The sequence below is a fragment of the Entelurus aequoreus genome, linkage group LG06 (genome assembly GCF_033978785.1).
Source record: "Entelurus aequoreus isolate RoL-2023_Sb linkage group LG06, RoL_Eaeq_v1.1, whole genome shotgun sequence".
NCBI lineage: Eukaryota > Metazoa > Chordata > Actinopteri > Syngnathiformes > Syngnathidae > Entelurus > Entelurus aequoreus.
Window position 1 is genome coordinate 68,671,960 of NC_084736.1, and position 26,754 is coordinate 68,698,713.

A 26,754-nucleotide genomic window follows, 5' to 3' on the forward strand; every position below is an offset into this window, starting at 1 on the left:
GCGCGGTGCGCCCTGAGTTAATGTATTACAAAAACAAATCCGGCATAATATATATATTTGTAATTAAATGTGTATTATTGCATTTCTAAGTAGTTATCAATATTGTTTTGTGAATTTAATTAATCTAAAACAGTTGTATTTGTTTATTTATTCAATAATTTCAAACTGGCTATGAATAATCTCAAAACACAATGTATATATTCCTTTCAAAGTTAAATTATCATCGAAGTATACATTAACCTATAATAATGATTAAGATGATTTTAATTGAGCTCTTTATATAATCGCAAAACCGGAACAAGATTCGTCAAAACCGGATATACGTAATATTCTCAGCGCGGTGACATTTGTTGTAATTTTCCTGAAAAGGCCGTGAGCGAAGCTGATAATTCTCGAATAACGATTATAAAATGGTGTTTTATATACCAGCACAAATAAACGAATAGTCCAAGTAGCTTGCTAACGCAGAGAATGTCGCCTAGTAATGTACGTCATCATCGTACGTCGTCGCTTAGTAACAGCGCCTAGCGTCACTCGGAGCAAGTTACTATAGCCTATAATGTTACTGTTTTTTTAACAACACAGTCTAGTAAATATGCTTTCGATTATTTGGGTTTCGACTCATTTGGCAAAATCTGCTTAAATTCCTTCATAATTCTTCATTATCGACACTGAACAGAATGGCTATTGTGGGTCCACATTTCCTGTTTTTGCTGTTTTCTTTGACTGATGCACAAACTTTTGGTAAGTGATGTTACTGTTGAACTACAGGTTACAACATATATTAATGCACATACAGCATGTGTTAAGTCTGACATCACTATCATCAGTTTTCCAGCCATCCTTTATCGTGGCAACTGGACCAAGAATTACTGCACTTTTACTTGGAAACACAACAGGGATCTCTCTGAATGTGCACACTGTATTACCGTCTGACGTAAACGGTACTTGAAATCTTCCAGAAAACCATAGACGTTACCACAACACTAGAAATATTGTCAATTTGAAAATATTCTGTTTTTGTTGGTTTATTGACAGGAGGCATTGGCCCTCCATCGTGTGCAGCTAGTGAAACACAATGGATCCTCACAAAGGAACTTGTTGGAATGGTAGGAAATGTTCTGGACTTTAATAGTTATGAACAGGTTTTGTAATTTGTTGTGAACACGTTTATTAGAAGCGCAAAAGCCCTCCTAATTTTGTTTTTCTTTGTGATTCCCCAGAATGCACTTCGGGTTCATCTGGGACTAAACAGAAGTCTGCAATTGTGTGGCGAAAATGAAACAGATTGTTGTCCAAAGCCACTATGTGTTCTAGAGAGCCTGCAGGTATCTGCCTGTGTAGGGAACACATTTAAGGCATCGTTGCTGATCCAGGCCAAGCTTTATGCTCTTTTGCTTCCTGCTAATCCTGGATCTGGTACATCTACTCAAGCATATCCCATCGGTTTTGTCACATCACATTTAAATGTCAATCTCCTGTCCTTTGTAGACAATGAATCCGTCATTCCAAATCAAGTGTACCAGCCACTGGGCTCCTGTCCCTGTGACCTCACTGCTCAACAATGCAATATCCGCTGTTGCTGTGACAAGGTACCTGCAAAGAAACATGTTATGATACTGTATCTGCTTCTTTATTTTATTTATCATTGACCTCACATTTGCTGAAACTTTTAACAGGACTGTTCACCTGAAGAGCTGAAGCTCTTTGAGTCTCACTGCCTCCCAGGCCCTTTTGGCGGGCAGCTCTCTCAAGTACCAGATTATCAGTGCTCTGCACAGAAAGACGACTCCCCGGATTGGTTTCCATTTTTATGTGTCATCTCTCAACCAGAAAACAACCCTTATCTTGGGCTTTTCTACCATGGAGACAAAATGTAAGGCAAGATTACATTTATTTGATAAAAAAGAGTGTTATTTATGGTTTTTTAATGATTTTGTTTGTGCAGCGTAGCAAAGCCTCGCCCATCCTTCGAAATGCCTATTTTGTCTGCACCCATACCAGTTATTAGCTACAGCCAAGGAAGTCCCATTTTCACAATAGACAATCAGTTGTTCACTATTCCCCAGGTTAGTCATCTGTAAATAATTAGTTACAAAGATGTGCTCAATGGGCCCTATTCTCCCATGTGCTTAATCAAAAAAAAAAAAAAAACGGAGCAATTTTGCGGATTCCGGCTGTGCAGCATTCTGCCCCTCCACATAAGTCTGTCAAGGCGTACCGTTATTCAAATTGCGCACTTTGGATTGAGCAATCCTTAAATGTGGACGCTCGCATTCAAATCCGGTCTTCTTTGTATTCTCCCACCGACTTAAGTACTTTTATTCCTACACGCTTCTGAGGCCGGAATAAGTGTAGTGCCCCGGAAAGGTGAAACATTATATTACACTTGAAGTTTGGATGCAGTGTATACCACACATGATAAAATAATAAGAGACTCCTAAAACAATATAAAATCTGGAAACATCTATTGATATGGGACTACAAGGACTACAATGCCACCACTGTGAATTAAGCACCAAAGCCATTCACCTGGCTGTGGCTCTGCGTAAGTGGAAAGAAAAAGGCCATGTCAACGGCATAAAACGCAAGGCGACCACGCATATCGGCTGCATTTGGACATCTTGGGATGTTAAATGCATACAATTAGGGCTACAACGTAAGGTCATCATTTAACTTTGCGATTATTTAATTGAAATAGACTTTATCAGACGTGATGAAAAGGCAGAGGAGGTGATCATCAACAATTGCTTTATTGAACACATATGATCAACAAGGCTGTAGCAAGCATAACAACCGAAAAAGTTAATAAATTTTGCTTCGATCAAATTTTTTGACGATTAATGTTAAGCTGTTAGCTGTCACACTTCGACTTGCGCTCAAACACACAATACAGACACAGCTGTCAGTGCAAGTCCCTCTGACGCGTCACAGCTTCAAAAACATTTGTACTCAACAAAACTCTTAACATCACACATCACATCAGGGGCGTTATACTAAGTATGTGAAGACAGGAAGAAGACGCTGCTGTGCATTAACATGACAACACACGTACACATGACAAACACTGCTTGGATTGATGCAGCTTTTTCAAATTTAAAAAGTGTTATATTTTTCATGGATTTCAACGAGGCTGTCTTCGATTAAAGATTTTCATAGTCAAATCTGATTCGTTAGAATGTGCCCATCGTCGACAATCAGTGGAATCTATACAGTTTTTTAAAGAGAAATAAACATTGATTGATTGATTGAGACTTTTATTAGTAGATTGCACAGTACAGTACATATTCCGTACAATTGACCACTAAATAGTAACACCCGAATAAGTTTTTCAACTTGTTTAAGTCTGGGTCCACGTTAATCAATTCATGGTAACATGATATGCAGTAGTGTTTACTGTTTCGCAGTGATGGGCAAGCTACTTGGAAAATGTAGTAAGCTAAGCTGCAAGTTACTCTCGATTAAATGTAGCTAAACTACAGGGGAAGCTATTCCCGGAGAATTGTAGCACGCTACACTACCAGCTACAACGCAAAAGTAGCTTGCTACATTTAACAGCATTTCTATCTATGGGCCCACATGTATATAATCAATCTTAATGTAACTGAGAGTGTACAAATGGACCCAATAAGGTTTCATCACTATTAACTATCTGTCATTTAGCTGGGGACACCCTAGAACTACTGCTAGGGGTCCCCACAACCCACTGTATGTATTTATTTTAGTTTGCCTTTTCTTTGGCCCACCCTTATAATGTTATTAATTTTCTCTACCTTCAGTAAAAAGTGCATGACTCTTATGATTTTTCATACTAGTTTCGATGACCCGCTTCCACTTGCCCCTGATTGGCCTGCCCTAATGTTTCACCGTAACTTTAGCCAATTGTGATTCATCACAAGAACACCAACCTATCATCATGGATTTTCTCCCTATGTATGGATGCTCTCATTTATCCAGGTCATTGCATTTTCTCAAAAAAAATTTTTGGCTTGGATTTGCTGTCCATTTTTTTCTCTCTGTAGCTTGTAGCTTTGATGTAAGCTTCTAGCTACATAGCTCTAAAAGTAATTAAGCTACAGGAAAAGCTACTCGTGAAAAAAGTAGCTAAGCTACCGACAAACTACTGGAAAATGTAGTTAAGCTACGCAGCTTAGCTACATATAGCTTGCTACTGCCCATCACTGCTGACTAGTCACTAGGTTTCAGTAACGTCACATGGATGTGCTCTGGCACATATATGAGTATTCCAAAGTTAACTCAAGGTACTTATGAAAGGAATACAGTCTTTCATTAAAGTTAGTAAAACCAAAGATCTCATTTGCAACATTTTCCATGTCAAAAAGGCTTAAGCACAGTTTGTGAGGACCTTGGCCCTAAATATACATCAAACTTGACTAAATAGAGGAAATATAAGTTATAACAAAGTGTCTGTATGTAAACCAGTGAAAGGATCATTACCCTCTCTAAGAGAAGTGCTACACTTCTGAGGTGAGGCAGTGCGAGTTTCACCGGAGTCGACAGTGGGATTTCAGCCGGCTCGAGGCGCGTAATGGCTCGGTGAGCTCCATGTCTGACAGCAGCGTGTCCCGAGTCCCTCAGCCACCTCTCCCATATAGAAACATCTTCCTATTGCTATAAGTAAATAATTATTGCGTGCAGACAAATATAATTTCTGTAAGAAGTGAAGCGGGAGGTCAAAACACAGCCAGCTGAATTTAGGCCAAAGGCTAAAGTGACAGCCGAAACTAAAATGTATCTCGTAATCCCTAAAAACTTTGTCTGCATACAAGAATATTGTTTTAATATTTAAAGAAGACATGATGAACAAAATCAATGTATCTTTCCAACACACCTGCTGTACTCGTCTCCCTTTCACATGGAGGGATTAATATCAGACGATTCGACTGCGAGGTTGATAGTTGAATCAGACACCTCCGAATCGAATCTTTGACTATTTAAAGACAGCACTAGATTTCGATGACATTTACAAAACTCCATATTACATGGTTTTCATAGAACCATGAAAAAGGCGTGATGGCAAAGTCTGCCTCATTAGTAATGAGCCGGCCTTCACTCATGGCGCACTTATGCCTCACATCCGTGAAATGGGCATGTCCGCAGGCTGGATGGGAGAAGCTGAATAAGAGAAACATGCGTAAAGAAACACTTCAGTGCAAACGGGAGAATAGGGCCCAATGTGTTGTCTGTATGTTGCAAAAGCTTCCAATGATGCACTACATTTCTGCACACAGATGGTGCTTGGACATTGTGTTCACAGTGCGCCGGTTGCTTTTTTGGAGAATTTTAGTTTAAAATGTGTAACCCGGCTGCAGTCTTGTCCAACTGGTTACCCTTTACAAACGCTTCCATCTGATTTGATGACTCAAGTGAACAATGGACAAGGGGGTATGTATTTAATATTTGTTGGAACATTACTTCTATAAACATTTGAATTAAGCAGTTATTTTGTATTCTACTTTAGGTGAAGTCACAGTGGAAGTGATTGATGAATTAATCCAGAATTTGGCTGGATTCATGTCGGAATCAGTTACATTTGGTACACGTACGTACTACAGCATATCACATACCACAGTGATTTTAACTCTGTGAACTTCATACAATTATTGTATCTCCCTTTAGATACGGTCCAGGAGTGTGCAAATGTGAATTTAGCTTTGGATTACAAATTCTACTGGAAAGGAAATGGCATTACAAAAATTATACTGACACGCTCTGTAGGAAATGTCACTTTGAATGGCAAAGGTATGTGCCGATAACACAAGACCACCTTCATTCTTTTTTGGGCTTTGTTTTAGATTTTGTTTCTTTTTTTAGTGGCGTTAACTACGAGGTATTCTGCCGTCTTCCTGTCTGGAGACTTTATGGGCGTGTCAAACTCTGGAAACCCAGGTTAGAGCACTTTGCAGCTCAGAAAATCTGTGAGATTTTTTTTTTCTATGCATTGAAGTATACAGTATCTTGTTAACACACCACTACTGGCATCACAGGTTGTGTCCTTTGGCCAGACACTTTACCCACCTTGCTCCCAGTGCTGTTCACACTGGTGTATGAATGAATGTTTGGTCGGGGTCCGAGAGGCTGTAAGTGCAAATTGGCAGCCACTCTTCCATCAGTTTACCCCAGGGCAACTGTGGCTACACATGTAGCTTACAACCACCATGTGTGAATGTGGAGTGAATGAATAATGGATTCTTAGCTTACTGTGAAGCGCTTTGAGTGTTTAGGAAAGCGCAATATAAATCTAATCCATTATTATTCATACTAATGGGATGACAGGTTATCAGGTGGGAAGACCCATCATTGCAGGAATTGAGGACGCACAAAATGATACTTTCTCTGTGCAAAGGACATCCATCAATCTTTGGAAACCAGGTGATAGTTGTTTTGTTAATCATCAAAAAGTGCAAAATCTTTAATTAAATTCATTCAATAAAACACTAATTTATTAATAACTTATCTCTATATGTGAAAGTGAGTGAAGGACTGTGTTCCACTGCTGGGAAACAACCGATTCTGTTTGCTGAGAATTCAACGTCAGGATGTCAGTTGCCTATCAGCATGGACAACATGACCAAGTGCGATCTCCTGAGGTAAGAGGTTCAGTATGACTTTTAGTAGGGCTGCACAATTAATCAACATCAAAACGACATTGAAGTTTCATTTACTGCAATAATGTAACTGCGCAAGAGGCTGAGTATTTTTTTTTTTTCTCGTTTTCTCTCCTCCGTCTTTGGCATTTTCAGGAAACAGCAAGTGTGCGTGCACTGCAGCTGATGCAGTCAGTACGCTAATAACAAACACTACTGTACAGTAAAGTAAACATATTGCACTTCAAATATTGCTGTTTCACCATATCATTGATTTTTTAAATCATTTTATGCAACATTTTTGCCCTAAATTATGCATTTTAAAGTATAAAAAAGACTAAATTAACTAAAAATATCAACAGTAGTAGTGGCCACTATCTGACACTAAACCAATCAGATCATGCTGTTCAGGATTGTGGCCACTGATTGACTCAGCCTCAGGCAGCATTAATAATATATTGGAATAAAAGAGTGTAAAGGTGACTAAAGAGTGTTATTTCATGTCTAGAGGGCTCTCATAATGTTGAAAATTTTATTTAGAAGGTAGGACACTGCTTTTAATGCTCTTGCTATGAAAATATTCGATTTATAACTAATGATTCCTACTACAGAAATTAATTTATCGCGGTCATGTCTGTTACCAATTAACAGGGATGAAGGAAATATTACTGTGTCTGTAAAAAGTTTTTATGGTGACAGTGTAAAATGGCGAAAGGAACTACTCTGGTGACAGCGATACGAGCCCTGTCAAGTTAGTTCAAAACAGGTGGATGATGATGAGACTACCACAAGCGGCCAATGATAGTGTAAGGAAACATCCATTTCAGCAGCGTGGCCTCAGGTCACTGTATACTTTTTTAGTGGTTATTTATTTGGTCAGACAAAAGCTCTGAGTCTCCACAAAACAGATTTTCAGTAGTCCAGAAGAGGGCGCTGTCCACATAAACCCAAATATTTTCGAAAGTAGATAATGTGAGTGTGAATGTTGTCTGTCTATCTGTGTTGGCCCTGCAATGAGGTGGCGACTTGTCCTCCCGCGACCCCAAAAGGGACAAGCGGTAGAAAATAGATGGATGGATTATTGCATATTGTTGTAATGTGTGGTAGCTTGGGACAATTGTTGAATGACAGTCTAAAAGTAAGACGACTTTCTTAATATTAGCAGTTTTATGTATTTCAAAGTAAAAATGATACCGTTTTTTAATCAGATTACTCACACTTTTGAATTGGGATGAATCAGAATTAATTATAGTAAATTATTTGCTTGTTTAATTAACATTAACTTAAAAAATATATATTTATCTACTGTTTGTGTTACATATTGATTACAAAAAAACGTTTTAGAAATTGCTATGAAACGGAATGGTATAGAATTAAATAAAATATGCCTCTTCCTACTCCTGCTGGAAATATGTGATGTGCCATATTGTAATTGTATGTATGTTCAAAATAAATTAATACCATAACCATGACCATATTTTGACACGAAATGTCATACACATTTTTATACATGCATCCATTTTCTACCGCTTGTCCCTTTCGGGGTCATAGGGGGTGCTTGAGCCTATCTCAGCTGCATTCGGGTGGAAGGCGGGGTACACCCTGGACAAGTCGCTACCTCATCGCAGGGCCAACACACATAGACAGACAACATTCACACTCACATTAAGACACTAGTTCCAATTTAGTGTTGCCAATCAACCTATACATGTAATTTTTTTGCTCTTTGTTTATTCATTTACTACTAGTACTTGTTGAGACTATTATCTACAGTCCCATTGGGTGATTAATCTGCGTTAATACATGATTAATAAGATAATGTTGTGTGATTAATCATATATGTTAACTCGTTAAATTTGACAGCTTTATTATAATCGAATTGCAATTGCTCTTTTTGGTAGAAGAATCACTTTTTTTTTCTTCTCAAAATCGTGCAACCTTGTTTTTGATGTACACTACCGTTTAAAAGTTTGGGGTCACATTGAAATGTCCTTATTTTTGAAGGAAAAGCACTGTACTTTTCAATGAAGATAACTTTAAACTAGTCTTAACTTTAAAGAAATACACTTTATATACGTTGCTAATATGGTAAATGACTATTCTAGCTGCAAATGTCTGGTTTTTGGTGCAATATCTACATAGGTGTATAGAGGCCCATTTCCAGCAACTATCACTCCAGTGTTCTAATGGTACAATGTGTTTGCTCATTGGCTCAGAAGGCTAATTGATGATTAGAAAACCCTTGTGCAATCATGTTCACACATCTGAAAACAGTTTAGCTCGTTACAGAAGCTACAAAACTGACCTTCCTTTGAGCAGATTGAGTTTCTGGAGCATCACATTTGTGGGGTCAAATAAACGCTCAAAATGGCCAGAAAAAGAGAACTTTCATCTGAAACTCGACAGTCTATTCTTGTTCTTAGAAATGAAGGCTATTCCACAAAATTGTTTGGGTGACCCCAAACTTTTGAACGGTAGTGTATGTATTGTCTATAGTTCCCGTGTTAAGTAATCTCTTGTCTCCTCTAGGGAGACTGTTCGCTCCCTCCAAGCAAACTTGATCAGAGCCACATATGTCGCAAAGAGTGGGAACCCAAACTCTCAAACTAAAGCAGATTGGGTGGACATAAATTGTAAGTATGAACGGAGAACAACTAATGAACTTCTTATGAAATGCATTAGAGCACTGTATGAACTAAATTTCTGCGTTCTTGTCATTGGAACTGAATTTTAGTTATGAACTCAAGCAAAACGTCTGCAGATGGAGACGTCTCATGCAGCGAGATTCCGTCCCATATTCATATCCTCATTTGGAGTTTAGTCACTCGAATGATTGACGGAAACGCCCAAAGGAATATCCAAACAATACAAGTTCGGTGTGTATAATGCAATGCATGTTGCACACTAAATAACAGTGAATTATGGCTCTTTTATAATTTAATTTTTTACTTTTGACCATTTTAGCGCCACCTTGTCCACCTGGACATTTGAGTGCGGAGGAGGGGATTTCTCTCCATGTGCAGATCCCACAGAGACCCAGTTGTTTCCTGTCACTGCTTCGGTTACCTTTATAGACATTCCTGTCAATACTGAACCTCCAAAAACCAGGTAAGACACTTAAAACTACATATTATTGTAAAAAGTAATGATTTTTATTGATTATTATCAAGAACTATTCATTCATTATCATACGTCATGTTTAAAGTAGAGCTGTCTAAAATGATGACTTAACTCATGTGATTAATCATAAAAAATGATTGCATTAATCACATATACACAGAGTAATCAAGTAAAACATTCAAAAAATGTTCCTGTATGACATTTTGACAATAAAATTGCATGTTTGTATCCAAATACTGTTTTTTTTAATAGTTAATTTGAATGATTTGAAATGTGATTAATGATGCTTAATCCAAATTCAAACACGTGATTAATCAGTAATCCAAAGAGGTTCACTAAATTTTCTAAAAAATATGCAATTTGTTATTCTTAAAGCCAGACCTGTGTGTTTATTTCTGTACCTGGCGGTTTCGGCTACAACTATTGCCTTCCTCAAAGGTTGTCACGCGATGTCATCACGCGATGTCACCAGGCGATGTCATCCCGTGACAACCTCTGAGAAAGGCAAAAATTGTAGCCGAAACAGTCAGGTGTGGAAATAAACACACAAGTCTGGCTATAAGAATAATAAATTGTGTTACGTAATGAATCTGATTTAAAAAAATATAATTTTACATTACCAGTTTTTTAAAGTTAATTTAAATTATCCAAACATGAAATGTACTGTGATTTTTATGACTAAACACAATTTAAAAGTGTGACTAATCAGATTAATTTTTTTTTTTAAATTTGACTGTACTAGTTAATTTAAATTATGCATGCAAGTGATTTACGGTAATTAATCACGATTAATCACAATTCAAAAGTGTGATTTATCAGATTTTTAAAAAAATATAATTTGATGGCGCTAGTTTCTACTAAACACAGAGCAGATTGTAAATGTATCCTGGGTGCTTTTTTTCCCCCAACCCTGTGCACTTTGATTCTCAGATTCCAGATCAACTTTACAGAATACGATTGCAACAGAAATTATGTGTGTTGGCCTCAGCTTGCCTTTCCCGTCACCAAGTATTACACCGGTGAGAATTTAACCACTCAATGCTTTATTGCTTACTGGGCTGTTTGTGTAGATACTAAATATTAGGGGTGTGGGAAAAAATCGATTCGAATTCGAATCGCGATTCTCACGTTGTGCGATTCAGAATCGATTCTCATTTTTAAAAAATCGATTTTTATTTTTATTTTTTTATAATTATATATATATATATATATATATATATATATATATATATATATATATATATATATATATATATATATATATATATTTTTTTTTTTTAAATTAATCAATCCAACAAAACAATACACAGCAATACCATAACAATGCAATCCAATTCCAAAACCAAACCCGACCCAGCAACACTCAGAACTGCAATAAACAGAGCAATTGAGAGGAGACACAAAACAAAACAAAAGTAGTGAAACAAAAATGAATATTATCAACAACAGTATCAATATTAGTTACAATTTCAACATAGCAGTGATTAAAAATCCCTCATTGATATTATCATTAGACATTTATAAAAAATAAATAAAAAAGAACAATAGTGTCACAGTGGCTTACACTTGCATCACATCTCATAAGCTTGACAACACACTGTGTCCAATATTTTCACAAAGATAAAATAAGTCATATTTTTGGTTCATTTAGTAGTTAAAACAAATGTACATGATTGCAATCAGTTGATAAAACATTGTCCTTTACAATTATAAAAGCTTTTTACAAAAATCTACTACTCTGCTTGCATGTCAGCAGACTGGGGTAGATCCTGCTGAAATCTATGTATTGAATGAATAGAGAATTATTTTGAATCTTGGCAAAAATCTTAGCCACACAATTATCAAATGTAATAGGAAAATTAATTCATACTGACCAAACTGGCTTCATGGAAGGTCGACAATCTTCAGACAATACAAGGAAATTGTTTAATGTTATTTACTATGCTAGAAGTCTCCCTTATCCCACAGCAGTATGTACTGTTGATGCGGAGAAGGCATTCGACCGCATAAACTGCTCATTTATGTTTTGCACATTACGTAAATTTGGATTTGGAGATAATTTTATACAATGGATTAAGATGCTTCATACAAGGCCCATGGCATCAGTCAAAACCAATAATCATATTTCAGAACCTTTTTCGTTAAAAAGAGGAGTAAAACAAGCATGTCCTGCATCTGGATTATTATTTAATTTGGTTATTGAACCCTTAGCTGCAAAAATATGAAGTGAAAATAATATTCATGTTATAAAAATTGGCTCTCAGTATAATAAGCTATCGATGTATTGTGACGACATAATTCTCTACCTGTCACATGTTAACTCCTCTCTACACTAATAAATAATGTCATCACTGAATATGGCTGTTTATCAGGGTATAAAGTCAATTGGGACAAATGTGAAATATTACCACTTAACACTGCAAGAAATCACAAGTTCAGAACTCCAAAATTGGGTTTGGTTTTGAAATTGTATTGCATTATTATGGTATTGTTGTGTATTGTTTTCATTTTTAAAAAAATTAAAAAAATAGAGAATCGTGTTGAATTGAAAAAAAATCGATTTTGAATCGAATCGTGACCCCAAGAATCGATTCTGAATCGAATCGTGGGACACCCAAAGATTCCCAGACCTACTCTCACACAGTGCAATCTTGTTTTTAGGTGAGCCACAATACCAGTCATTGGCTAAAGGCCTTATTTTGGTCTTCTTCTTCATCGCTGCATCAGTTCTTGGCACTCCCTGGAAGCAAATCCGGCAGGCTTGGAATAATTCCGCTCGATAAACGAGTACTACGAGCACTCCCCAAGGAAAATGAGACACTTGTGTAAATAGTTACTAAGAAGAAGAACAAACTGGTAATAGTTCAGAGGATATCTTTGCTTTGTACCTCATCTATCAATCTATCCATCCATTTTCTACCTGTTGTCTCTTTTGGGGTCGCGGGGGGTGCTGGAGCCTATCTCAGCTGCATTTGGGCGGTAGGCGGGGTACACCGTGGACAAGTCGCCCCCTCCTCCAAGGCCAACACAGATAGACAGACAACATTCACTCTCACATTCACACACAATTTAGTGTTGCCACTCAACCTATCCCCAGGTGCATGTCTTTGGAGGTGGGAGGAAGCCAGAGTACCCGGAGGGAGTCACGGGGAGAACACGCGTACTCTACACAGAAAGACTCCGAGCCCGGGGATCGAACCCAGGACCTGTGTATTGTGAGGCACATGCACTAACCCCTGTTCCACGTGCTGCCCTGTACATGATCTATACCACACAAAATGCTGTATACACTAAACACGTAGGCCGCATCCTATGGACATGCACTAAAAGAAGTCACATTGCAGTGGGAATCACACGTATTGCCCTAGTTGCCATTGCTGGTCCATGTACATATAATATATTGTATATAGCGGTTGGTGCACCATGTTGTATTAAAATAACAGATTATTCATGTTGTTTTTTTGGGCTCCATCATTTGACATAAGGTACAGGTACTGACCAATATACTGTTTTATCCTCAGTGGCATGTTGTGTCTTGTTATTGTCAATGGTGCTGTGTTTGTTTTTAATTTTCTACATTATAAAGCAAACTCCTGCAGGACTGCCTTTTATCAAAACAGGATGAATCCCCCAAACGCCATTCATCCATCCATTTAGTTTTGTGTCACTGGTGAGCTGGAGCCTATGCCAGCTGATTAAGTGCAGAGCGGGGTACACCTTGAACTGGTGGCCAATCAATCACAGGGCACATAAAAAACAGCTATACAACTGTATTTGTTTAAAAAAAAACCAAAAAACTTTATATGTATAATCCATATCATTTCCTATTTTTATTTTGTTGTATGTGTTCCCCCAATGAAGTTATTAGTTACAACTAGAAAAGCAATGTGAGAGCGCAGACAGACTAAGGGCAACCTGGCGGAGGTAACACATTTACGTGTAAAATAGAAACGTGAACGTCATTCACGTTCATATATGACGTCATTAGTCGACGCGTATTCACATAAACCCGTTGGTTTATTCTCGCTGTTTTTATTTATCGCTGTTTACAATTGGAGGGAAAAAACCCAGTTAATGGAGTTTTACAAATGATTGTCGAGTTAAAAGTGTAAGCAAGTGAATGTTAAAAAAATGGACAACTCCAACAGTTCAAATGAGGATGGGGCTGGAGAGGCTAATGAGGAAGACCAGACGGGATCCCAAACTATCTTTAACGAAGAGGAAGACGGTGAGCTAATTATCAGCATTGATTTTACAGCGACAAAAAGCTTTTTAGTCATTAGTGGTAAAAAAATGTCCAATTTGTTTACTTTAGGGTTCGATGGTGAGTCACCTGACGCGAATGAGGAAGACGAACGGAGTCCAACTCCCCTCCCAATTGAAAGGAGTAACGATTACATCCTGAAACTCCTGCAGAGAAAACTTGTCCACGTACGTCAACTTTACCATTACATGATAAGCAACACAATTATAAACACTGTGGGCATATTAGTTTTTTGTTGTGTTTTTTTTTTTTTCTTCACTAATGTTATGGGTGTACAGGGGAAAGGAGACGGCACAGACAGGATGTACGTTGTATTAGCTCTATTTAATTATATATATCCACAATATATATAAATCAGGAAATTATATATTAATAAACAAGGAAAATTGAGTGTGACGAATCCAAAAGTGTGTATGGTGTGTGAATTAACTGCTGTGTGTTACCGGGAGTGTTGAGCAAGGGGCGCAAGTCCCGGAGGGAAAAGGCAGGCTCGAAGGTCCGTTAGACAGGTAGGTAATCGGGGGGGGGGGGGGGGGGAGAATCAAAGGTCCGTGTCCAGGTGGGAGGTCGAGATCCAAGAGGCAGCCAGGGAAGCAGAGGGAACGCGGGAAGACAAGACACACAGCTCGTAACGTGGGAACGAAGGCAGGCTGCAGGGAGGACGACAAGGAGGACACGAGACAATTCAACATGACGGGGGAGAACACACAGAGAGAGCAAGAGTGCATACAGCTAGATAATCGCTTACTGTACAGGAACAGATGACTACGTTCTGGCGCGGGATAGCAGGTTGCGCAGGCTTAAGAAGGCAGGTGTCATCAGCCTCAGGTGTGTTGATTGCCGGTGATTGATTGCAGCCGGACTGGCGCGCGCCTTGTGCGCTATCTGAGGTGCGCTCAGCGCAGCACACACATGAATGCGCACTGACGTGCGCCCGGGCCATGACGACAAACGCATTTCAACAGGCACAGTTTTATGGGGCAGGCGCTAAACCCAGAAAAAGGGCACCATCGTGGAAATTATACATCATAATGATAAGAATCACAGCATAATATTTTCAACTTATAGTGTACAAAATACAAACACAAATTGAATTAAAACTATATGTACTCTGCGATGAGGTGGCGACTTGTCCGCCTTCCGCCCGAGTGCAGCTGGGATAGGCTCCAGCACCCCCGCAACCCCGAAAGGGACAAGCGGTAGAAAATGGATGGATACTTGGGTATACACATTTATTCACCCGATGTTTTATGACAAACATAGTCGTCCCTCGCCACATCCCAGCAGGCACAATACACTAAACATTGAGAACTTGTTGAAATAAGTCCTGACGTTGAGCAACTCTTTGTTGTTTTATAGTTCACTTATGTATTTTAAAATGTATGTCTTAACGTATTATTTTTTTTGAAACTGCTCTGTGACATGTGCTGTTGACCTCTTGGCCAGGTCACCCTTGTGAAAGAGATCTTGATCTCAATGGGTTTCTTATCTGGTTAAATAAAGGTTCTAAACTCAAACCTAACATTGAAACGACATGCTTTTTGACAATGTTTAATCAATGTTGGATTCTGACATTGATTTGACCATTGAAATTTGGTCATTTCCCAACAAACAACGTGGATCCAACAGTCGACATCAACATTGTCTCAATTTACAAATACTATTTTGCAATGTTGTTTAGTAGTCAGTTTAAAAAAAAACATATATGAAAAATCAACATTGTATCAATGTCTTGTGCCTGCTGGGATGGCGCTTCATATATTGTTGCTCCACCACATTAGCAGCTTTTGAGTTTTTTTAAGCATATCAATTGTTTTTATCTTACATTAAGCGTTTTCGAGCATAAGGATGGCCAAATAAACTAAAATTGTAAAGACTACAGCAGTATTGACCACCAGAGGAGACTAAACCAATCAGGGCATGCTGTTCAGGATCATGGACACTGATTGGCTCATCCCCAGGCAGCATTACTGCAGTGGAACCTCGATTTACAAAGGTAATTTGGTTCTTGAACATGGTTTGTAAACCGAAAAGTTCATATAGTGAAGCAGACTTCCCCATAAGAATCAATGTAAACATGAATAATTGGTTGTAGCTTCGACAAAAAGTCCTTATTTTCGTAAAAAACTGCACATTTGAAGACACTGTAATGTGTATATTAAGGCTGTCAGCATTAACGCGTTAGCACATGTGATTAATACGAATGAATGAATGAAGATTAATCACAGTGTTTGTTTTGTTTGTTTACTAAGATTTTCGTCTTCGTCATCTATTTTCCCTTGACGAAATTAGGACGATAACAAATGAAAACAAAACCACATTGACTGAAACAATGACGAAATGAATTTACAATTTATTGACAGAGAAATGTTGACAGAGACGAAAACACGATCATATTTAATTTCGTCTTTAAGTGGGTGGGGCAAAATATCCAATCACAGTTGCATGTGAGAGAGGGGCAGGTGGAAAAGCACAAAGAGGATCCTATCAATACTACTGTCTTCGTAAGGCACGGTGTTTTGATATTTTACCCCGAAAAGCAAGAATCAATACAAGACATCAATACAATAGGTCTTCTACACCGGTAAGTAAGAGAAGAGAAGACATATGGACACACTTCACCTTTGCCTCTGTAGACTACAAAACAACTTGTAAACCCCGTGGCTCGATTTTCATCCATGCATCCATTTTCTACCGCTTGTCCCTCTCGGGGTCGCGGGTTGTGTGCTGGAGCCTATACCAGCTGTACTCGGGCGGAAGGCGGGGTACACCCTGGACAAGTCGCCGCCTCATCGCAGGGCCAACACAGATATAAACAGACAACATTCACACTCACATTCACGATTTTCTGACATACTAAACATGAGAAAACTGTGCAGCTGCTTATAGGTTATGCTATATTGTTTAATTCAGAATGGAAACATTTTAAATTCAGTAGATATTTATTATATTTAGAAAAAAACCTTCCAAAGGGTTCATGACTGACAGGGACCCTGGAAAATAGTAAAGCATTATTGTGTCTCTTTTCAGATATACATTCCATTAATTACTACCCATCAGATGAAGAAAAGTAATGTAAGCAGTCAGGCTGAAGAAGGTTCTACTCATGACAAGTCCAGTAGTGGTCAGGAGACTCCTACCAAGCAAAGTGAAAAAGCACCCGTTCGTAATGAGTTACTCAACAGCACGCACAAGTTTTTGGGTGTGGTCAACAGAACTATTCAACAGCTTAAAGCTCAAGGTTTGTCAATCACACTACCAATATATGTCTTTCAGTAATCTTGATTGAGTTTTTTGACACTAATATGCAAGTATACTGATTTTTTTAGAGGTTTACATACATTCAGTTCTATGAACGGTATACACTCATATTAAACTTTCTCAAGTTTGTATATTTTTTGACAAATCAAATATACTAGATGTAAAAGGTCAACATGACCATCATAACCATTTACATTTCGTGACTTGAGTATTAGCCAAGTATTAGTGATATTGTTATTTTAAGCGTTAACACAGACAAACAATTTATAGCGTCACCGTGATCCCCTCCGTGTGTCCCTATGTTTACATCATCGAGTGGTCTGCTGCTTCCCTGCTTCCTTGCTCTCTGTAGTTTTGTTTGTAGTCCGCGCTGTAGTCAATAAGCTCCTCCTTTTTCCCTTACTTCTTGATTTGGGGCAGACTCGCTTGTACATGCACATGCATTCTCAGCTGTTGCCATTTGTAATACAAAGTAGCGTATTGTTGTAACTTATATCTGTCACTAGACTCCATATGGAAACGCCAAAAATTACAATAAAGATGGCGGGGAGAAGACACTGTCAAAGAGGAGCCACGTAAATGGGACCGCCCACAAAACTGCGCAGAGGAGACGGTCAAAAAGTGGCTTGAAGATGGTCTGTAAAACATAATGGATGCTAAATTTTGACCAAAGAACAGCTACTACACTTAATGTAGACCAGTGATTCTCAAACTGTGGTACGCACGTGAGCTTCATCTAGTGGTACGCCAAATAATCACTTGATCGAAGTACAGTTTTGTTTTCCTATATACAAACACTGTGTTTAAAGTGTCTGCAATGTTACAGGGGCCAAAAATATTAAATATACTTGTTAAATAAAACCTCTGCCTTGTTTTAAAAGAATACTTAGGCCTATTACACTACTGTATTTTAATGTTGGTAATTATGGTGATACTTGGAGAGGCAAGTTTTTTCTGAGGTGCTATTTGGTTAAAAAAGTTTGAGAGCCACTGAGAGAACCACTGATGTAAACTACAGGGAAGTGTTTTAAATATAGAAACAAATCCTAATGTGAGCCCTTTAAATGATTATTTACACACCATATAATATATTGCGATGTAGATTTTAGGCCATACTGCCCTTTGCTACTCCAGAGTGCTTTTAAAGTTGATTTGATATTGCACGGTAATAAAATGCCATTGACTAATTCGATTCCGATGGTAAACTGTAGTGATAATATGATTGGAGTAGCACAAAATAGAGTGGTAAACAAAAACATTGCATCCTAATCCTTTCATCTCTCCTCTATCCTGATTCACACTATCCTACTCAGTGGCTTAGTGGTTGGAGTGTCCGCCCTGAGATCGGTAGGTTGTGAGTTCAAACCCTAGCCAAATCATACTAAAGACTATAAAAATGGGACCCGTTACATCCCTGCTTGGCACTCAGCATCAAGGGTTGGAATTGGGGGGGTAAATCACCAAAATGATTCTCGGGCGCGGCCACCGCTGCTGCCCACTGCTCTCCTCACCTCCCAGGGGGTGAACAAGGGGATGGGTTAAATGCAGAGGACAGATTTCACCACACCTAGTGTGTGTGTGACAATCATTGGTACTTTAACTTAAATGCACACACCCACTTAGTCACCATCACTTCCTTAACCCAACGGACACACACACACACACACACTGGTCTTCAAACCCCTTATTCTGTCTCTTTCAAGAATGGTTGGGAAAACATAAACTGACAACTATGTTTAACGACCAAACTTTTTTTTAATTGAAGATGAACTGGCTCTGCACATTCCTGAGTTCGACATGGAGCCAGAAGTCAGTGTCCTGCTAAACGATACAGAGCTGATAGAGAATCTGGAGCAGTCTGTGGTGAACTGGCGAACTCAGATTACTCTTGTTGTCGAGGAGCAAGAAAACAAGAAGCCACAGGCACCAACTCCAATGGCAGAGATTGTTTTTTGGCAGGAGCGTGCTTCCATTCTGAGCGCTCTGACAGCAAAGCTTAATCAGCCAGTGGCAAAAAAGATTTTGCTGTTATTGACCAAAGCTAATGCAGTTGTGATTCCCCCAATGGAGACTATAGTCACTAAACTTGTTAAATATTGTTTGGAGGCAGATGAAAACGTACGCTTCCTCAAAACACTGGAAAGGCATTTCAAGGTGAGCTATGTTTGATTCAAATATCATGTAAAGATCTTCACATTGTTTACGTTACTGACCCACCCTCAACTACTGTTGCCTGATATAGAATCTGGCTACAGGTGCAAACTTTGGTGTGATTCTGGAGACCATCCCACCTCTGATGAACAGCCTACAAGTTGTGTGGTTAATCTCTTGCCACTACAACAATATTGAACGCATGGTTCCTCTGATGGAGCGTATTGTTTGGCAGCTGTGTGAGCGTGTGACTCAAGTCATTGATCTCAATGTGCTCTTCAAGTATGTGGATATCTTATCGAGAAAATACATATTTTGGATTCAATTCAAATAACTATTTTCGTGTCAGTTCCTTGGTCAAAAACACTGCATTGTGTCTTGGACAGAGATGAAAGAGCTGTTGGCAAGTCCAAGGTGGATGATGCTAAAAAAGTTCTGGAATTATGGAAGTCCTCTTACTTTGAAGTGCGTGCTGAAATTGAAGCAGGAGGCACTGGTAAATGTTGGGAGTTTGATAGGAGGAGGCTCTTTGAGAAAACCGATTACATGGCTTCCATCTGCCAGGACTTGTGCTGTGTTTTACAGGTCAGCAGTCTTACTCATGGTACGCATTGTCACCTGTTGTAAAACGCTAAAGCAAGCTCACTGTTAAATGTATGTCTATTGGTATATGCAGAATTTGGAGGAGTTTTACAACATCTTCAGCCCAGAGTTAAAAAGTGTGACCTGGGACCCAAAACGTTTTGACGAAATGCTGACCAACGTAGACAACCTGATTTTACCTTTTGAGTCAGCACATTTTAATCCTTTTGATAGCTGTAAAATGAGCAGCTGGAAAATCATCATGCAGAACTTCAATAGTACTGTTAATGTGAGTTCAGACATCTTATTTCTTGATTTCTGGAACACTTTGATGAATGAGCAGGCTTCCACAAACGAATACAATGCTACTTCAACTTACGAGCACAATTTTCTTCACGACCAAGTTTGTAACTCAAAACACTTTTATCTCAAATCAGCCCCACCCATTCAAATGAATTGAAATCAATGTGCTTAGCCACCCCAAACGCCAAAATTTTTTTAAACATGTAACATGCCTTTTAAAAAGAAAAACTAACTTCTAGATGAGAAATACTGTTTGAAAATCTATACAAACATCTACAGTAGTTTTATGTAATAATAGAGTACAGCATTTACCTTGGGGACCGTAATGATACGGTGTCTCCTTTGTGCTGCTTCTCTATCCAGTGTTGCCAAGTCTGTTTAAAATAAGCAACTTTGGGCTTGTTTTTGTAGAGCTGGTTGTTTATTTCTCTTGTGAGATCTGGCAACAGCGTCCATGTCGTGCAACAATAGGAATGAGGCAATCGTTTATGTTGTACACTGACCTCTTTGTGTGACGGACGAAGGAGGTCAAAGTTGACAGCAGCCAATGTCTGCATAGTGGTGGTTAGAGGACAGGATTGTGTCAATCTCTGGCTGTGGACTGTTTTTCTTATTTGCCTTTTTGGTTGGGATATTGCAAATACATATATTTCCCAGACCAAATATAGCTACGGTACAAGCTACATGTCCCAAAGCAAAGGCAAAAGTACAGCAGGTTAAAAATACATTAGGTGATTCATCCATCCATCCATCCATTTTCTACCGCTTATTCCCTTCGGGGTCGCGGGGGGCGCTGGAGCCTATCTCAGTGATTCAACTTTACAAAAAAATTTATATTGTCCAAAATACAGCTGTGGACAAATTTTACCAGCAAAGGAAATACTCAGAACTCAAACTATGCTCGCAATTTAAAGAATAACAAATGCTGAAAGACATTACTTTTAAGTTGATTTTCTCGTAAGTTGAAGTGCCACTGTCGGAGATATTATCAATATTGCTGTTTATTTTCAATTGGAGTACAGCTTCTATTTGTTCAATGTTTAGGATATTGAGAGAGAGGTCATTGCCTTCATTGACCAGTCCTTCAAAACACTGCGCTCTTCAACTGCTGCTCTCGAAATGCTTGTGAAATACAAAGACATTCGCTCCAGACCAACCATCAATAATCATTTGATGAAAAAGACCAATGATGTTCTGGCTCAGTATTGCAGAGAGGTTTGTGAATGTTTATTGTCCAGCTTCTTATAAAAAGTACAATACTAAAGAGTCTGTAAGATACAAAAAAAAAACATCGATCTGATCTGAACTAGGGTCATAAAATGTACCTGTTCATATTTAAGAATATTAAATACATATTCCGTACATATTTTTTGTCTTTGTCATAGGTGGATAGCATAAATGAAATATTTGAGGAAAAAAGGGATCAACTACAAATAAACAAGAACGAACCTCCCGTAGCTGGAAGCATCAGGTGGACACATTCCCTTTTTCATCGCATAAAAGGTGGCATGCTTTCTCTCCTCACAATGCCTGAGTTACTGGAAACTGAAATGGGCAAAGTGGTGAGATATTTATTCTTTTGTGCAGCTCTGATATGTTTAGTCACAAAGAAGTATCCAAATATATTGTGTGACTGTTGCTTAGGCAAAAAGCAAGTACGTGGAAATGTCAAAGAAAATAGGCGACTATGGGGTTAAGAAGTATAGGTCATGGATAGCTGAAACTGAACGGAATTTACCATTGTTACTGAGAAAACCCATCTTGGTCATTGTTTCAAAGGAACACCAGAAAGAACTGGTATGTATAAGTTTTATTCTGTCACATGGGGGAATATATTTTGTTTTTCTGATTTTAAGGCTATTCTTTTTCTGATATTAAGGTTGTCCCAGCCAAACCTGACGTGAAGGGACAAAGAGATAGGCGATACCGTGTAAACTTTCCGCCAGAGATCGTAACAATTATTAATGAGACAAAAAATTTAATTTCAATGTCCTTCTCTGTGCCTGAGGTTGCTCGAAACGTTACTCTACAGGAGCTCAACTTTTTAAGGTAGTAATACTCACCAAGGACAATACTAAGTTTATATCAACCACAAAACTGTCACCTCGGCATTTCACATTGGATTTAGGTACAGTGAGGATCTCCACAAGCTTGCAAACCGCTACAACTCTTCAGTCAATAGTCTTAGTGATGCAAAGATCACTATGCTGTCACACAATATCAAAAGAGTTGAGACAATGTTGTTCCCTGGATGTAAAAGACTCAACTGGAACTCCTTAGGTATGGTACTAAAATGTTGCTGTGACTTTATAAATGTGTTTTTGGATGGGAGAAAATCATTTCCGTATGTTTTAATTTAGCCATTGGAGATTTCATCAACCATGGCAACCCAGAGCTCTCAAAGTTTGAGTCAACTGTCAGTCAAATACAGAACAACGAGACAGATATTGAAAACAAACTGCAATGTATCCAGGTGGCAGATCTCCTGAAATGCCCAGCTCCAGATAAAACAGACCTTTTACCAAGTACAATTAATATTGTAATTAAATGGCATCAATTGCAAATTACTTTCATATGCATTTTTCAATACTTTTTGTTTTTAGGTGTCAGGGAGTTTTATGAATGTATTGATCGAGAGCGCAACAAGACAGTGAACTTGTTGAAAAGCAAATATGCTGACATTGGACCAGTCATTTCAAAGGTGGAGCATTTGATCATGGAAACAAACACTGGCAAGTGCCACAGTATGTCATGTTATTACACATACTGGGAACACAGGGTGCACGATGCCCTCGTCAACATGTTGTTGAGGTAATATCCTGGGAGCTGTAACTAGTATTGTGCTAGGCATGTAACACACTCTTTTTTGCAATTAAACACAATAGTTTGACATGTAGCTTATCTTTTATAATACACTTTCTGTTTGTTGTCACGTGCAGGAACATCAAAGCCTTCAAAACTGCCTTGATGGGGACAACGCCACTCTTCCGTATTGATGCCATACTTTCGCCCCCCAGGATTTTGTTGCAGCCCAGAATAAATGAGATCAACCGGCTACTAATGCAATGTATCAGAGATTGTGTCGACAGCACTAAGGTAAGATCTTCTGTTAACCACTGCCAAAGTGTACACATTTAACAATGGCTGTATGACCTAATCTGTCCACCTCCTTGTTTGGGTTTGGTTGCGTTCCAGGAGTTTGTACGTTGGATTCATGGGACCTGCGTTGAGTGCCCTCCCCAACATGTTGGTGCTGATGATGTGGTGACCTTTAGCTTCTTCGATGAAATATATAATCACCCTAAAATTAACGACAGTGCCCTTGCCTTGTCTCAGAACATTCAGCAATTGCTGCTCTCTGTAGAGCAGTGTCTTAGCCACTGGAAACAGTATCAGCTTCTGTGGGAAAAAGACAATACCACAGTCAGTGAAAAGTTTGCTGCCAAAAACCCATCATGTGCTATGTATGATCAGAGGCTGCAGCTCTATGCGAGTATAAATCAAAAGGTGTTACTGGAGCCTCTTTCTAAGAATGTACATGTCATCCAACTAAATCTCGAGCCATTGGGCCGCACTGTGCAAGAGATTGCAGAGTCCTGGATTCATTCGCTGGGTAGTTTACTCAACAAATCAGCCAAAGAGGAACTCTTAAACTTAAAAGAGGAGCTCATGGTAATGCAATTTTATGCTTCAGTATATATCACTCATAAACGTTATCGATTCCCTCCTTTTGATAGTTATTTTGATAATGTTGTGTTTTTAATAGCTACTCTTTGAGAAACTCCAACAGAGTCCTGACACTTTTGAGAACTTGAAGAATGTCCTTGGGACCATCTCAGATATTAGAGACATGTCTCTAAATGTAAAATTGAGCATCACAGATATCCAGGAGAAATACAGAACGCTGGCTATGTACAAAGTTCAGGTAGGGTGTTTGATGTTTTTTAAATCTTGCATTTCATTATTTTTCATTTTCAGTTTGGACTTATTGAGTTTTTTATGCCTAGGTTGGAGAGGATGAAAAGGAACTAATGGAAAATATTAATCAGATTTGGAATGACCTGTTTGCCGAATCGAGACGAGTTGATCGGAGTTTGACCAATGTGAAGATATCATTTAAAGCGGTAAGAACCTACAGTTATTGACTGATCATGTTCAACACCCACAATTTTCGGCGCAAAACCATCTTTTCTCTCTACTCCACAAAGACTACCAAAGGGATGACGGAAGAGTTTCAACAGAATTTGTCTGTCTTTGTCGATAGCTTTAATACAGAAGGCCCTGGAGCAGTGGGAGATGATTTAGATAAAGGTTTTTGAAACATAATCATTGCAATAATTCTGGTGAGCATTCCTCATGGACATTAAATTGATTGCTCCCTTTTTCTTTGCAGGACTATCACTAATGGAATCATATGAAGCCGAGCTTGCCAAGATGGTGGAGGGACGTCAGGATCTAGCTAATGCTGAAAGGCTGTTAGACCTACCTGTCACTGTGTACCCTGAGATCGTCAGCATTCAAAAAGACATGAATGGCTTCAGGAAGGTTTATGACATATACCAGGACCAAAAGGTTGAGTTTATTGGCAGCTGAAAACCATTGATATCACACAAATGATCTGTCGCACTTACCGGTAATTTTGTGGATCTTTGTTTTGTTTCTTAGGCTGCAAAGAACAAGTGGTCTCAGACCTTATGGGCGGACTTGGATATTTACTCTCTCCAGGATGGTGTTGAAGGTTTTCTAAAAGATTTTAGAAAGTTGCCCAAAGATGTGCGAACCCTGCCTGTGGCCTATATTCTAGAAGGCAGAATGAAAGAATTCAGAGATTCGCTTCCACTTCTGCTGGACCTGAAAAATGAAGCCCTCAGAGAAAGGTCAGTGAGCAATTCATCTGTTTTTTAAAATGTATTAGGGTGGTGATTGTGATGGCTTTTGCCCCTCACTTGACTTTATCTGTGATTTATGATGTCCTTCACAATACTTTATCCATTGAAAGTAACTGTTTCTTATTTGGAATTCGTAGTAAAAACAGACAGGTTAACCCTGCTTTCATTTTCCTACTGGAGGATGCTTTGGTGTGTTCAGGACAGATTGGATCCCTCCTGTTTTGGGACTCCCCTGGGGTTTCTTTGGGTGTATTCACCTCTATTGGAAGTGTCTAACTGACATTTTTATTGGCCGCATCTATCACTCACATGACTCCTTTCAATGTGAAAGAGCAGTGGCTTCACTCTGACCTCTATCTCAGTGTCTAAATGTATCAGCTCTTTTAAGGCACCAATGGTCAGCCAACCTGCAAACTCATTACAGTTGCTTGTATACATTGCCTTTTTTTTACCGTCATTGGTTAGTGTCAAAGATAAGTTAACTGGCAAAGTGTCAACTCTACATTCCCACCTCCTGAAAACTTGGGGTTGACCAGAACTTATTTGGAGCCAATTAAGCTTTTCCACATGTCTTTCCACTACCAAGTTTGGGCTTCACCAAATCCTTAAGCTACAGTTCATATATCCCTGTGCAAACCAGGTAAAGAAATGTCTCTTTCAAAATTTCACAGTATCCTTCATTGTCATTGGCTACTATCTTGCATTCTTGCATCCTTTCGGGGTTGGATTTAATGACCAGGGAATACCAAAAAACTTTGCGAGTTCACCTGTTTAATGTGTTGTCTGTTTGGTGGGGCCCATTGGTCAGTAATTCCACTCATCACTTGGCAGCAATCCAACCATCTATCCATTTTCTACCGCTTGTACCTTTTAGGGTTGCAGGGAGCATTTACATATTATCTCTCCTCACCCAAGCGTTACGTATGTCTTCAGGTTTTTACCAAAACTGATGAATAAAAGGTTACTCATACTTTCTTTATTGTTCTACATATGCCATGCATATAGAATGCACACAATCTAAGTCCTAGATATAAAATTACAATTGAAAAATACCAAAATGATGATATTTTGTACTACAGACACTGGAAGGAATTGATGGAAAGGACTGGAACTAGTTTTGATATGAACCCCAGCAGCTTCACTCTGGAGAACATGTTTGCAATGGAACTTCATAAGTATGCTGATGTCATAGGTGAAATTGTCACTTCAGGTGTAAAAGAGCTTGGTATTGAGAAGGTAAGCCTTGTATAAGTTTAAAATGACAATTAAGAATCTTAACAATCTCTGTATGTGTCTCTTAGGGTGTGAAGGAGGTGGTTGAAACATGGGGAAGCATGAAATTCATTATACAGCCCTACAGTAAAGGACCCCAGCAACAGTGCTCTGTTTTGGGTGCAGTGGATGAGATCCTGTTAATTGTGGACAATGATGCCATGAATTTGCAGAGCATGGCAGGAAGTCGTTTTGTTGGACCTTTCTTGTGCACCATACAACAATGGGAGAAAGACTTGTCCCTTATTAGTGAAACTATAGAGGTCAATCATACTGATCTAATCTATTATCAACATGTACCAAA

At 38.7% G+C, this 26,754-nt stretch overlaps 2 protein-coding genes and 1 long non-coding RNA gene across 6 annotated transcripts in view; 2 read left to right on the forward strand and 1 right to left on the reverse strand.

Moving 5' to 3' along the window:
• The first annotated feature begins 302 nt into the window (after window positions 1–302).
• tctn2 (tectonic family member 2) lies at window positions 303–13,496 on the forward strand. Its single transcript, XM_062051340.1, has 18 exons — window positions 303–744; window positions 831–944; window positions 1,039–1,109; window positions 1,224–1,419; window positions 1,492–1,592; window positions 1,680–1,876; window positions 1,949–2,069; window positions 5,253–5,406; window positions 5,483–5,563; window positions 5,641–5,763; window positions 5,836–5,910; window positions 6,298–6,393; window positions 6,494–6,611; window positions 9,138–9,241; window positions 9,343–9,484; window positions 9,573–9,716; window positions 10,659–10,747; window positions 12,390–13,496. Exons 1-18 carry the CDS (start codon window positions 681–683, stop codon window positions 12,509–12,511), a joined length of 2,112 nt encoding a protein of 703 aa, XP_061907324.1. The 5' UTR covers window positions 303–680; the 3' UTR covers window positions 12,512–13,496.
• Window positions 13,497–13,769: 273 nt separating this feature from the next.
• The window catches only part of LOC133652506 (dynein axonemal heavy chain 10-like), a 58,743-nt gene continuing 45,758 nt past the window's right edge, over window positions 13,770–26,754 (forward strand). For all 4 annotated transcript variants that reach the window (XR_009826585.1, XR_009826586.1, XM_062051317.1 and 1 more), the window contains exons 1-23: window positions 13,770–13,956; window positions 14,044–14,159; window positions 17,023–17,233; window positions 19,019–19,407; window positions 19,496–19,686; window positions 19,791–19,989; window positions 20,081–20,275; window positions 21,334–21,504; window positions 21,675–21,851; window positions 21,934–22,086; window positions 22,169–22,338; window positions 22,418–22,569; window positions 22,650–22,814; window positions 22,893–23,100; window positions 23,229–23,385; window positions 23,485–23,961; window positions 24,056–24,214; window positions 24,297–24,413; window positions 24,498–24,600; window positions 24,683–24,861; window positions 24,955–25,166; window positions 26,258–26,414; window positions 26,480–26,713. Coding sequence is in view for 2 of the 4 variants with exons in the window: in XM_062051317.1 (XP_061907301.1) it covers window positions 13,860–13,956; window positions 14,044–14,159; window positions 17,023–17,233; window positions 19,019–19,407; window positions 19,496–19,686; window positions 19,791–19,989; window positions 20,081–20,275; window positions 21,334–21,504; window positions 21,675–21,851; window positions 21,934–22,086; window positions 22,169–22,338; window positions 22,418–22,569; window positions 22,650–22,814; window positions 22,893–23,100; window positions 23,229–23,385; window positions 23,485–23,961; window positions 24,056–24,214; window positions 24,297–24,413; window positions 24,498–24,600; window positions 24,683–24,861; window positions 24,955–25,166; window positions 26,258–26,414; window positions 26,480–26,713 (4,389 nt within the window). In the remaining 2 variants the exon portion in view is untranslated. The remainder of the gene's footprint in view (window positions 13,957–14,043; window positions 14,160–17,022; window positions 17,234–19,018; window positions 19,408–19,495; window positions 19,687–19,790; window positions 19,990–20,080; window positions 20,276–21,333; window positions 21,505–21,674; window positions 21,852–21,933; window positions 22,087–22,168; window positions 22,339–22,417; window positions 22,570–22,649; window positions 22,815–22,892; window positions 23,101–23,228; window positions 23,386–23,484; window positions 23,962–24,055; window positions 24,215–24,296; window positions 24,414–24,497; window positions 24,601–24,682; window positions 24,862–24,954; window positions 25,167–26,257; window positions 26,415–26,479; window positions 26,714–26,754) is intronic.
• Window positions 14,526–20,743, reverse strand: LOC133652507 (uncharacterized). The gene is made up of 3 exons (XR_009826587.1): window positions 20,602–20,743; window positions 14,741–14,979; window positions 14,526–14,642 (listed from the first exon to the last, which is right to left on the reverse strand). It is a non-coding gene; the product is annotated as an uncharacterized LOC133652507 (long non-coding RNA).